The sequence below is a fragment of the Crinia signifera genome, chromosome 6 (assembly GCF_055691185.1).
Source record: "Crinia signifera chromosome 6, ASM5569118v1, whole genome shotgun sequence".
NCBI lineage: Eukaryota > Metazoa > Chordata > Amphibia > Anura > Myobatrachidae > Crinia > Crinia signifera.
Genome location: NC_139222.1, coordinates 223,534,078 through 223,546,750, shown reverse-complemented (window position 1 = coordinate 223,546,750; position 12,673 = coordinate 223,534,078). Strand labels below are relative to the sequence as shown.

The window sequence follows — 12,673 nt, the reverse complement described above, 5'->3', positions numbered from 1 at the left end:
CTGTCACTGTGGAGGAGCTGACATATTGGAACCCCCTCACAGCGACACTGGACAAGGCCACAACCCCCCCTTGGAAAAATTACATTTACATATTAAATATTAAGTGCTCATGGGAAGAGGGGGGTTGCCTTTCAGCCAGGTGCACATTTTAGGAGGGAGTTCAGTTTCTTACCTGGCTCCGGCAAGCAGGATCCACCTCCTTGGCCAGCTCCATCTTCACAATGATATTTGGAAGAAGAAAGTCTCTGGAAGTCTGGCACCATAGATGAGACACACTCGCTGGAGCCAGGAAAGTATACTCTGGGGGGAGAGGCAGTCCCGGGTCGTGCCTCGGTAATAAATACCCAGTTTTAACCTTGTAACATTTGTCTAATAATGCCTAAGTAGGCAGAGAGTGTTGGAAAAATAATATTTTGCTCTTTGACAAGGAATAAGCCGGGTCCGAGATGATGCAGTACTAGCGATGGTGGTGGCACTCAGGATTTGGTCAGTTAAACTCAGAAGCACGTCTTTTTGAATCAACGTTTCAGTGCCCGTAGCGCTTTTATCAAGAACCTGCTCTTGATAAAAGCGCTACTAGCGCTGAATAGTTGATACAGAAGGACGTGCTTCTAAGTTTTACTGACCAAATCCGCCATCGCTAGTTACATATTACCTCTGTCAACACAGGGTATACCATGGAGGGCACCAGGCGAGCAAAGCCATATCTATATATATATATATATATATATATATATATATATATACACATAGTTTATTATGTACGTAGTATACCTTTGGCACTCACTGCAACAAACTTGTAGTGGGGGAGTGGCACCAGAAATTTTTTGAGGGGATGTTTCTAGTTACGCCGTACATATGGTATGTAATGCATCACAACAACAAGATTGCACAAATACATAAAAGACATCTTCATCTGTATGATGCTCCCGGTATGATCAGTTACTGACCAAACACAATTTTCCAGCTGTAACACCAGGATGTCCTGTGCTGCCGGTACTGAAGTATGCCCCACTGGTGGATGGCAAAGGGCATAATGTGCCAGGATTCCATTTTACCCCACAACCTAGCCCTGAAAATATTTAATATAAAAAAAATCCCTGTATCAGTTAGTGACTTGTGAATTTACAAGAGCATAATATGCGCCTTGTTTTGACAGCAGCTGGGGGTGAGTCCCTTGTTCAATCACCACCCCGTTCTGAATTACAGCAATGATGTCTGCATTTTGGACTGTTGTCAGCCGGTGAGCAATGACCACACATGTCCTGCCCTTCCTGGCATCATCCAGCGCCTTCTGGACGACCTACACAGGAGAGAAAATGCAGTTTTTAAAATAAATAAGACCTAATTCTAGATCATGTGCACCAATAGATAAGAGTGCGTGGAATATGTAGTTGTACTGGTATGTAATGGTACTTTTTATTGTTTGAGAATATATAATGAAATAGGTGTAAAAAAATGCTGTTTTGAGTGAATTCAAATTAACAATACTTTACTTACTCGCTCAGTTAGTTTTGGAAAGCGGTTATACCTTAAGTACACTTGGGGATATTAGTGGCAGTGATTCTCCGCTGCTAATAGGTTTAGGCGGGGCTAACCTATTACCTCTGACGCCGAAATCCTTTCCTCCCAATAACTGCTGATATCGGAGATTATGCTTTGCGAGTCTCAGGTACGCAATGCATAATTCCCTATAAGCAACCACCGGGGCCCATGATAACATTGGTTCTGGGACTGTCCCCGATCAGTATTTTTGCTGGATCACGGGTCCATTTTTGGCCAATAAAAATGTCCGCTTATTAGATACTGCAGTGATGACAATTGGTCATAAATCGCGATATCCAGCTAATCGCCCAAAGTGGCTTCAGTGATAATAGGGTATCACCCACTGTATAACATAACCCTTGGAAACGTACTATGAACACAAAAGGTTAGGCATTCGTGGAAAGGAGGCGTGTCATCACAAAAAGGGGCGTGGTGTTACGCATTAGACCACACCGTAATGCCCATTACACATTTTAGCAAACTCCATAATACCCATTACAAAAAAGGCCACACGCCGTAATGACAATTACACATGCCACACACCATAGTGACAATTAAACATAATGCCACACACTGTAATGCCCATTACACATAATGCCAACACCGTAATGCCAAGTAAACATAATTCCACACACAGTAATTCCAATTAAACATAATGCGACACACCGTAATTCCAATTACACATGTCACGCACCACAATGCCCATTAAGCATAATGCCACAGACTGTAATGCCAATTAAACATAATGCCACAAACCATAATGTCCATTAAACATAATACAACACACCGTAATGCCCATTACATATTACACCACACACTATAATGCCTATTACATATGATATCACATAACTGCCACTTACCTACACGCTCATTGTCAGAGGTATATTGCTCGTTTCCAGGGGTTGCATGCTTCTTGCCAGGGGTTTCATTCTTGTTGCCATGGGGGATTGCATTCTCGTTGCCCGGTGGGGGGGGGGGGGGAATTACATGCTCATTGCTGGGGGAAGGGGGAATGGAGTTTTCTAAAGAATGGTTCATCCTGCCGACAACTTATTCTGGCATTTATAATCAAAATAGTCACTGTCCTTATGTCCATCAATGTCAAGGAAAGTAATAGTTGATAGCAGACCATGAACACTTTACCAGTAAAGAACCAATGCAGTTTATACTTGGCCCATACACACTAGAAGATTTTAATTTTAAAAGACTTTGCCAAAATCTCTGAAAGATATATCTTTTACCAAAGTAGTGCGTACACACTGAGCTACTTTCCCCAAAGAGCAAGAGATTTTCAGAAAATACTTTGCTTAAAATCTTTCATTATAAGGCTATTTACATAATGGGCGGGGTTTGAATTCCAATGTATTTATGTATTATGCTGGTATTAACCAGCAAACCACTGCCCACCATTGTATTTATGTATTATGCTGGTATTAACCAGCAATCCACTGCCCACCAATGTTAAAAAAAAAAAAAAAGTGTGCTGGTAATGTATGCATCGCTGGCACAGGACAGCGATGTATACGTTACTAGTGCCACTGCCCACCATCGATGTATATGTTACAACTCATTTATTTACACTGGTGGGCAGTGGCACTAGTAACGTATACATCGCTGGCCTGTACCAGCGATGCATACATTACTAGCTCTTTTTTTACATTGGTGGGCAGTGGTTTGCTGGTTAATACCAGCATAATACATAAATACAATGGTGGGCAGTGGTTTGCTGGTTAATACCAGCATAATACATAAATACATTGGTGGGCAGTGGTTTGCTGGTTAATACCAGCATAATACATAAATACATTGGTGGGCAGTGGTTTGCTGGTTAATACCAGCATAATACATAAATACATTGGTGGCCAGTGGTTTGCTGGTTAATACCAGCATAATACATAAATACATTGGTGGCCAGTGGTTTGCTGGTTAATACCAGCATAATACATAAATACATTGGTGGCCAGTGGTTTGCTGGTTAATACCAGCAAAATGCATTGGTGGCAGTGTACTCACTTTGTAGGAGCGCAGCAGCGCTTCTCAAGGAGCGGCTCTGTCAGTGGACGGACGGAGCAACCAGGAGAAGGGCGGGTGAGTTATGACTGGGGGAGGCAGGGGGGGAGTGCAGCGGCGCCTACTTGGACGGGAGAGCAGGTCAGAGGGAGGGAGCGGGGGAGGGTGAAATTGCCGCGGCATCTTAGAAACAGCAGGGAAGGGGACGGGGCCCTCTTCTGTCGCTATCACGCACACAGCCAGCACTGTCACAGGCAGCGGGGTCCCCGTCGCTATCTTTATTCAATACTCCCGCGAGCCAGGAGCTCGCGGCCGGCAGCCAATCAGGAGCGGCATTAGTGGTATTGGTGGCCGCTCCTGATTGGCCGGTATTGACAGGGACGGAGCTACTTGTTTTATACAGTGATTATACAGCCGGGCAGCGTACAGATCTTTTCTGCCCGGCTGTCATTTCTTTAAATTGCGGCGGCCGGCGGTCTAATGGGTGGTCCGGTGCACCCCCGGACCACCCCCTAGATTCGCCTATGGTAATGGAGCTATAGTGAAGTTAGATGTTCAAACTGTACCAGTTGCCTCTAGTTCTGCTGAAAGAAGTATATCCACCACAACATCTATGTCTGCTCCACTAATCTGCCAAGACATTGTGGGCTTAATTCAGATTTGTGCAAAAACTTGATGGTCTACATACAAATCTGATGGCTTCATAGGTGCAAGACCCAATGGTCACAATGGTGATTGGATATCGAAAATGGTATAAATGCATTGTATAGCCATCCAGACCCTCCTTGAGATACCCAGGACCTCCTCCTGTCCATATCCAGGACGTTTGAAAATATAATTTTGGTTTCCCTTTCTGTTATGGAGTAGTTTGGCCCACAGATTGGCCTCTAATGGTAACTGGTGGAAAAATTTAGCCTTTTATATAGTGATCACCCACATATTTCACCTAACACACAATTTTACCTTCAAGTCACACATTTTTTTTTCCCTTATTTTCCTTATTTTCTTCACAATCTTTATTTATTCTATATGATTACATGTAATTCCTGTTTTTCATTGTGATAAATGCTTTGGAATCAAGGATTTATGTATTCTGTTAAATATACTGTATAAAGTATTGGATATTTGAACCTTTACACAACCTATATACCTTGAATCCAATAACAAACTGAGCAAAAAGAGGTAAAGATTATTCTTAATTGCTTGTATTCCTATCTATGGTATGATATGAATAGTATCAAAAACAGTTATAGTGCAACTCAGAATATACAGTATTTGAATGCATTCTAATGTAATTATTCCCCATTAGAGTGTTCCCCTCTTCCTTAGTACTTTCCCTAGATTGCAATTTCTCCAGGGAGCACCTGATTCTCTTTCAACATTTGTACCTTGATCCTATGTTCTGACAATTCTTGTCTTGTTGTAATTAAACTGTTGGTGGTAACTTGCATTCAACAACATATATTATCTCTTATGTGAGAAACTTCTTCTTACCTTTATTATTCTAACCTCTCATACCATTATACAATAAAGTACATAGACCATTTCCTGATGGATGTGAATTTCTGCCCCAGCTCACACTTGGGGCAGTATTCAATGAGGCTGATTCGCCATGTTCTACGGTGAATGTGTGCTATTTTCATGCTCTAAGGTGAATCTTTTTACTGAAAAAGTGAATCACCCTATTCAACGTGCAATATTCGCCGACGGCGAACAGTGAATGCCGGACAATTCGCCGTCTGATAGTCACCGCAATTCGCTGTGGTTTTTCAATGAATTCAATGTTCAATTCACCCTGAGTGATCAGATGGCGAATTGCTTTCTAAGTAATTTTCACCGTGTGTCATCATGTAGCAATCGCCATCTTTTTATTGTGAACTGGAATGTGAACTTTTAAAATAAAGGGTTTTTTTTTTGTTTTTTATCTGGTGTAAAAAAAAAATCAGGAATTTTATTATGTGAAGGGGCATGCTATTTTTATTCATGTGATTACAGCACATGAATATATATTTAATTTAAAAAATATTATTATTATTTACACATAACAGCCAGCAGGGGGCCGAGAGCAGAGAGCCGCTCATTATATATTCATATATTCACTGCTCCCGATCATTACATATGCACGATCGGGAGCAGTGCTAGCGGCTCCCTACCTGCGTGCCTTGCTAGCTCTCCTGGGGGGCAGCTTGTGCTGCCTGGGTCCCGGGGTGCCCTCCTCCCCCCACATACATTCTGGGGCAGGCAGGGAGACATCCATCTCCCTGCCTGCCGCTGTCCCCCGGCTCGACGCCGCAGGGGTTAAGAATCGCCGTCAGGGGCAGCAAGCCACTGCGGCATTGAATAATGTGACAGCGAGGGCTGGCAGCGAAGGCCACTGATTGGGGATTCTTTTTACTCATCTGAAAAGATGTAAAATAAATCCCTGATAACTAGCGGGTTAACAGGCGCCATGCCCCTGTAACACACAAATCTGTGAACCTTTTCTTTTTTAAACAAGTCTTCATTAGGTTTTCCAGAATAATAACACAGTTGCAAAGCAGTAGAAATGGTATCCAATTTGTTGTATTTTCCTCGAAAACAGAAGTTTCTAGGTGGGTCCCACAAATATCATGAAGAGATCTCCACTATCTGGTGCAGCCATCCAAATATAAAAGGATACAGATCCTTTTCAGTCGGCCCCTGATGATGCATGTGCCGGCTGACAGACACACATGCACGTTGACTGTGGAGGAACCTGAACCAGGAGGCAATGTGACAGCATAAGCTATCATTTTGCTTGAAGCATTTCACAGTGGACCAGTTCTCCTCGCAAGAGCTTAATTGTAAATATTCAATTTTAATGCTGCACATTTACAGAAGAAATATTTATAACATCCACATAAAAAAATGCAGATTGGGATAAATATGCCCCATTGTCAATGTCTGAAGTATCCTGCTGCATCTGGATTTAGTTTGTGTATTCAGTCACAGCACCTGAATGTACCAGTTAATGTGTTTGGAAATTAAAATGTGCAAACCAACCCTCCTTGGGTTTTATATAAATGCCATGGAAAATATCTATAAATATGTATATAAATAAAATATTGCACAGCTACCTACATACATACTGGACTTTATTCAGGTATGTTCGCAAAGGGCGTTTGTTCGGACCAATGTTTTCTTACTGCCCATGCTCATATGCAGGGTTCGTGCACCCACTGTGAGTAGTCAGATCGCTGGTTGCACGCACACAGGACAGCAGGCAGGGGGTGGAGAAGGGTGGCGGGTGGCACCATTTGCATATGTGAACGCGCAGAGTTTAACGGGGGGGGGGGGGTGGCCAGCCAATATCACTGGATGTCAGCTGCCCACCCACTTCCTTCTGAATTTGCACACATATGTAAGGGTGCCTCAATGATGTGGGTGTTCCCCTGCACGCTGCAAATGGATGTTTATGTAAAACATCCATTTGCAGCCAGTGCGAAGGAATGTGCTTTGCGAATGGCTGGCGTACCACCATTCGCAAAGTGGGGTCAGGTTGACTAGCAAGGATGTGAATACGCATCAGAGCGAATCAACCACAATAACTCCCACTGTACATACATACATACATACATACATACACATGCATACATACATACATACATACATGCCTTTAGTATGAAAAGACGTTAAGATGGACTTAAGTTTACAAGCAGAAAAATGTTTAATTTTTCTAACATATTTTTTCAGGCATTTACAAAAACAATACTCAATAAACATATTCAAAATATATACATTGAAATGCCCAACTAAGGGGTACAATTACTAATGCTTCGAAAAGGGAAAGATGCGATGTGGCCAATTGCAACCAATCAGATGATGTGTATCCTTTCTTTAATGCATCCTAGAAAAATATAGAATCTGATTGGTTGCTATGGGCAACTCTTTTTATTTTCAGAAGGTTTAGTACAATTTACCCCTAAGAATAAAAATAGTTCTAGTATACAAACATGGCATTTTATACAGTCTATTATATAATGCAAATACTTATTAGTATCCAAAACAGATAATATAGGCTACATTTTAGTTGCGACCCACTGAGCCGCAGTCACATGTTCTCTGAGATTACAGCCGTCCATTTTCAGTTGAAGAAAACAACAAAAACATAAAAAATATATAAAAACAATGAAAACATCGGTCTAACTATGAATCTATATAAAGTTCAGTAACATATGATATATAATATGCACACAGCATACATATATACATATAATACTAAGTTAAATATATATAGAGCAGGTAAGGATGTATTTCTAAAACTGGCTAATCCACCTGAGCTGCAGAGAGGTTCACTGTGCCCAGGTACTGAGACCGTAAATTGGGGGATATAGCCAGAGGTGTCACTGGATCTAGTAACACCCAGTGCACACTCTGTTTCCTTCCCCTTTGTGCGCAGCTGAAACGGGGGAGTGACCTAAGCTAAAGGGGTGCATGGTTTCATCTGGAATCCTGAATACACTACACAGTGGGCAGCCCAGCATCCCTGGAGATGCTGAGCTGCCCCTGGAGACTAGTGTCTGCACTGTTGGTTCCTTCTCTATGACAGGAGCCTGGTGCTGCAGGAGAATGTCACATTGCAGCACTCGGCTCCTGTCACTGTGGAGGAGCTGACATATTGGAACCCCCTCACAGCGCCACTGGACAAGGCCACAACCCCCCCTTGGAAAAATTACATTTACATATTAAATATTAAGTGCTCATGGGGGGAGGGGGGGTTGCCTTTCAGCCAGGTGCACATTTTAGAAGGGAGTTCAGTTTCTTACCTGGCTCTGGCAAGCAGGATCCACCTCCTTGGCCAGCTCCATCTTCACAATGATATTTGGAAAGATGGTGCATGTGCACTAGAGAAGAAAGTCTCTGGGAGTCTGGCACCATAGATGAGACACACTCGCTGGAGCCAGGAAAGTATACTCTGGGGGGAGAGGCAGTCCCGGGTCGTGCCTCGGTAATAAATACCCAGTTTTAACCTTGTAACATTTGTCTAATAATGCCTAAGTAGGCAGAGTGTTGGAAAAATAATATTTTGCTCTTTGACAAGGAATAAGCCGGGTCCGAGATGATGCAGTAATAGCGATGGCGGTGGCACTCAGGATTTGGTCAGTTAAACTCAGAAGCACGTCTTTTTGAATCAACGTTTCAGTGCCCGTAGCGCTTTTACCAAGAACCTGCTCTTGATAAAAGCGCTACTAGCGCTGAATAGTTGATACAGAAGGACGTGCTTCTAAATTTTACTGACCAAATCCGCCATCGCTAGTTACATATTGCCTCTGTCAACTCAGGGTATACCATGGAGGGCACTAGGCGAGCAAAGCCATATCTATATATATATATATATATATATATATATATATATATATATATATATATATATATATATATATATACATATATATATACATATACACATAGTTTATTATGTACGTAGTATACCTTTGGCACTCACTGCAACAAACTTGTAGTGGGGGAGTGGCACCAGAAATTTTTTGAGGGGATGTTTCTAGTTACGCCGTACATATGGTATGTAATGCATCACAACAACAAGATTGCACAAATACATAAAAGACATCTTCATCTGTATGATGCTCACGGTATGATCAGTTACTGACCAAACACAATTTTCCAGCTGTAACACCAGGATGTCCTGTGCTGCCGGTACTGAAGTATGCCCCACTGGTGGATGGCAAAGGGCATAATGTGCCAGGATTCCATTTGACCCCACAACCTAGCCCTGAAAATATTTAATATAAAAAAAAATCCCTGTATCAGTTAGTGACTTGTGAATTTACAAGAGCATAATATGCGCCTTGTTTTGACAGCAGCTGGGGGTGAGTCCCTTGTTCAATCACCACCCCGTTCTGAATTACAGCAATGATGTCTGCATTTTGGACTGTTGTCAGCCGGTGAGCAATGACCACACATGTCCTGCCCTTCCTGGCATCATCCAGAGCCTTCTGGACGACCTACAAAGGAGAGAAAATGCAGTTTTTAAAATAAATAATACCTCATTCTAGATCATGTGCACCAATAGATAAGAGTGCGTGGAATATGTAGTTGTACTGGTATGTAATGGTACTTTTTATTGTTTGAGAATATAAAATAAAATAGGTTTAAAAAAATGCTGTTTTGAGTGAATTCAAATTAACAATACTTTACTTACTCGCTCAGTTAGTTTTGGAAAGCGGTTATACCTTAAGTACACTTGGGGATATTAGTGGCAGTGATTCTCCGCTGCTAATAGGTTTAGGCGGGGCTAACCTATTACCTCTGACGCCGAAATCCTTTCCTCCCAATAACTGCTGATATCGGAGATTATGCTTTGCGAGTCTCAGGTACGCAAGCATAATTCCCTATAAGCAACCACCGGGGCCCATGATAACATTGGTTCTGGGACTGTCCCCGATCAGTATTTTTGCTGGATCACGGGTCCATTTTTGGCCAATAAAAATGTCCGCTTATTAGATACTGCAGTGATGACAATTGGTCATAAATCGCGATATCCAGCTAATCGGCCAAAGTGGCTTCAGTGATAATAGGGTATCACCCACTGTATAACATAACCCTCGGAAACGTACTCTGAACACAAAAGGTTAGGCATTCGTACATTTCAAGGTATTCATTTTAGTATAACTTCCAACATATTGGTTTTCAAATGCAGGATCCTTGAACATGCCCAAAAAGGGTGTGGTTTTTGTTGGGCAGTGGGTGTCACATCATACCCATATTTTCATCACTCTGGGGGCATGCTGTTCTAGCTTGGATATTCTTCCCCCAAATTCTCCCACACGTTTTAGATGTAATATGTGGTAAGAGTGCTCCTTTCTCTCCTTCATCCCCAGAGTCATACAGTAGCATGCTGGTAAGATTGTCCTGCCCAAAGTGGGATCGGTTGGGAGGTATATATTTACAATTAAACTGTAACATCCTTTACAGTAGAAGCCATCTATTTGTGGGATGAAGCATAATTCAGTATTTTGCTACAAATCGGAGCTTTCAGAGTGGATCTGCTGCCTTCAATACAGTGCGCTGCCAGGAATAATCATGTTGCAACTAAATTGGAACATAACTGATGACTTCTGATCTGCTCTATCTAAGGGCAAGATGTTTCAAGCTTCACAAAGTGATCAAATGGAGAGTAATAAACAACCAGCCAATCAGCTGCTACCTGTCATGTCACAGGGTAGGTTTGAAAAATGACAGATAGGAGATGATTGGCTGGTTGTTTATCACTCTGCATTTGATCACTTTGTGAAGCTTGAAACATCTGGCCCTAGGAAAGCAGCCAGGTCAGCTCAGCTGGGGGGCAGTGCAGTGGGCGTGACATAGAGAAAGGGGGCAGGATGGAGGCGGATCTTTAAAAACGTAGCAGGGCAGGACGGAGTGGCTATGATCACATCACTATAGCCATGCATACCCCTCCCCCCACTTGACAATGCTGATATTACCGACATTGTAAAGCAGGGTGTGTGGCTACAATGACGTGATTCAGCCAGAATTGCATCATCCGCCACTGTGAGGCCCTGAAAAATGAAGGGAATTTCCTGTCCTTCCAAGGGCCGAGAGGGTCCACGGATTTTCGGGAGCCTCAAACTATTCCAGGAGAGTAGGAAAATAGGAATTGGAAGCCTGTGTTTGAAATGAGTCAGCCAGGTCATAGTGTGATAGAGCAGTGGGAGCACAGCCTTACCTTTTCACTTTCCGTATCAAGAGCGGACGTTGCTTCATCCAGCAGCAGCACTTTGGGCTTCCGAATTAATGCGCGGGCAATTGCAATCCTCTGCTTCTGTCCTCCTGACAGCTGGGCTCCTTTATCTCCAACCCGTGTGTTATATGTCTAAATATTATATAAAAGTGCAAATATGACAATAAACATATTTCTACTATACAGTATATTGTTTTTTTACTTTTACTGTTTGCAACATTCTAGCTGCTCATCATACAGTTCCTAATACACTGTATTCTTACTACCAATGCTGTCTGTGTTACAGTGGAGTGAGCAGGGCCAGCGCCACCACTAGGCAGCTCTAGAATTTGCTAATTTAATTGGGTGTGATTTTGAAAACAAAACCTTACCAAAAATGGCCAGAATAAAAGACCAGGTTCTGGATGAAGAGTTTAACAGAAGCATGTACAGATCAGTGAGATCCATGCATGCTTTTGTATGGAAAGTGCTGAAATACTGTTGTAAATAAAAGCATAGCCATTATGTAACGACTGGTAACAGGATTTTAGTTTTTTTTTAACCCCTTGAATGCTTACTTTGGGCTGAAGATGACCGATCTACACTGGATTTAGGTGATTATTCTTTTTCCACAGGTCCATATTGGATTCTACATGGACAAGTGGACCAATCTACATGTCAACATAGGTGAGTGTGTGTGTCCATGTATGCATGCATGCATGCATGCATGTACAGATGTAGCCCCAGCCATCTTGGCCGGGGCTCGCCAAACCCTCCCCGCTGGCGAGTGCTGGTGGCAGGGGCTACACTGAACTGGGACGCGCGTGCGTCTCACAGGCACGCACGTCCCAGTCTCTCGGCGGGGACGCTGCGTGTCCCTGCCCATCTCCGCTTCAGGAACGGGCAGGGTTAGGGGGGAGCTTGGAGCGGCGACGGTGGGGGAGGTGGCGGGGACCGGAGGCAGGCTCAAGGGGGCTGGTGTGATGGCGGGGCTGGCGTTAGAAACGCCAGCCCTGCAAAGATGGGACAAGCCCCATCTGTATGCTAAAAGTATACTTTCCTGGTGTGTGTATATGCATATTTATTTTAGAATTTGTTTGGCTGTAGAACTACAACTGCCAGTGGGTCCCTTTAATGTCCCACATGCTGGTACATGTGGATTTCAAATGACCAGCATTTGAGGGAATCAATATTAATTCTACATTTAACTCTTTTAGGACTATCAACCAAGCACCCACCTCCCAGGGGTGCCGGGTGCCCAGGGTGGCCTGGAGGGAGCCCCTTTATTAGGGGGTTTCCACTCCCCTAGGGACCTCGGCCAGGACTGACTGGTTGGGGGGAAATAGTACGACCGGTGGCACTAATATAAAAGTGTTCCCCGGCTGTGGCAGTACCTTACAGGTGTAGGCGACCTCTACG

At 43.1% G+C, this 12,673-nt stretch overlaps 1 protein-coding gene across 3 annotated transcripts in view; it reads right to left on the bottom strand.

The window, feature by feature from the left end:
• Window positions 1–717: 717 nt before the first annotated feature.
• LOC146009022 (ATP-dependent translocase ABCB1-like) overlaps window positions 718–12,673 on the bottom strand; it is an 85,611-nt gene continuing 73,655 nt past the window's right edge. For 2 of the 3 annotated variants that reach the window (XM_083148991.1, XM_083148992.1), the window contains exons 28-29: window positions 11,261–11,407; window positions 7,217–9,536 (exon numbers count right to left, since the gene is read on the bottom strand). In XM_083148991.1, coding sequence (XP_083005117.1) covers window positions 9,339–9,536; window positions 11,261–11,407 — 345 coding nt within the window. In that variant the 3' untranslated portion in view covers window positions 7,217–9,338. Of the gene's footprint in view, window positions 1,304–7,216; window positions 9,537–11,260; window positions 11,408–12,673 lie in introns of those variants that run through there. The other variant, XM_083148993.1, reaches the window with a different exon arrangement.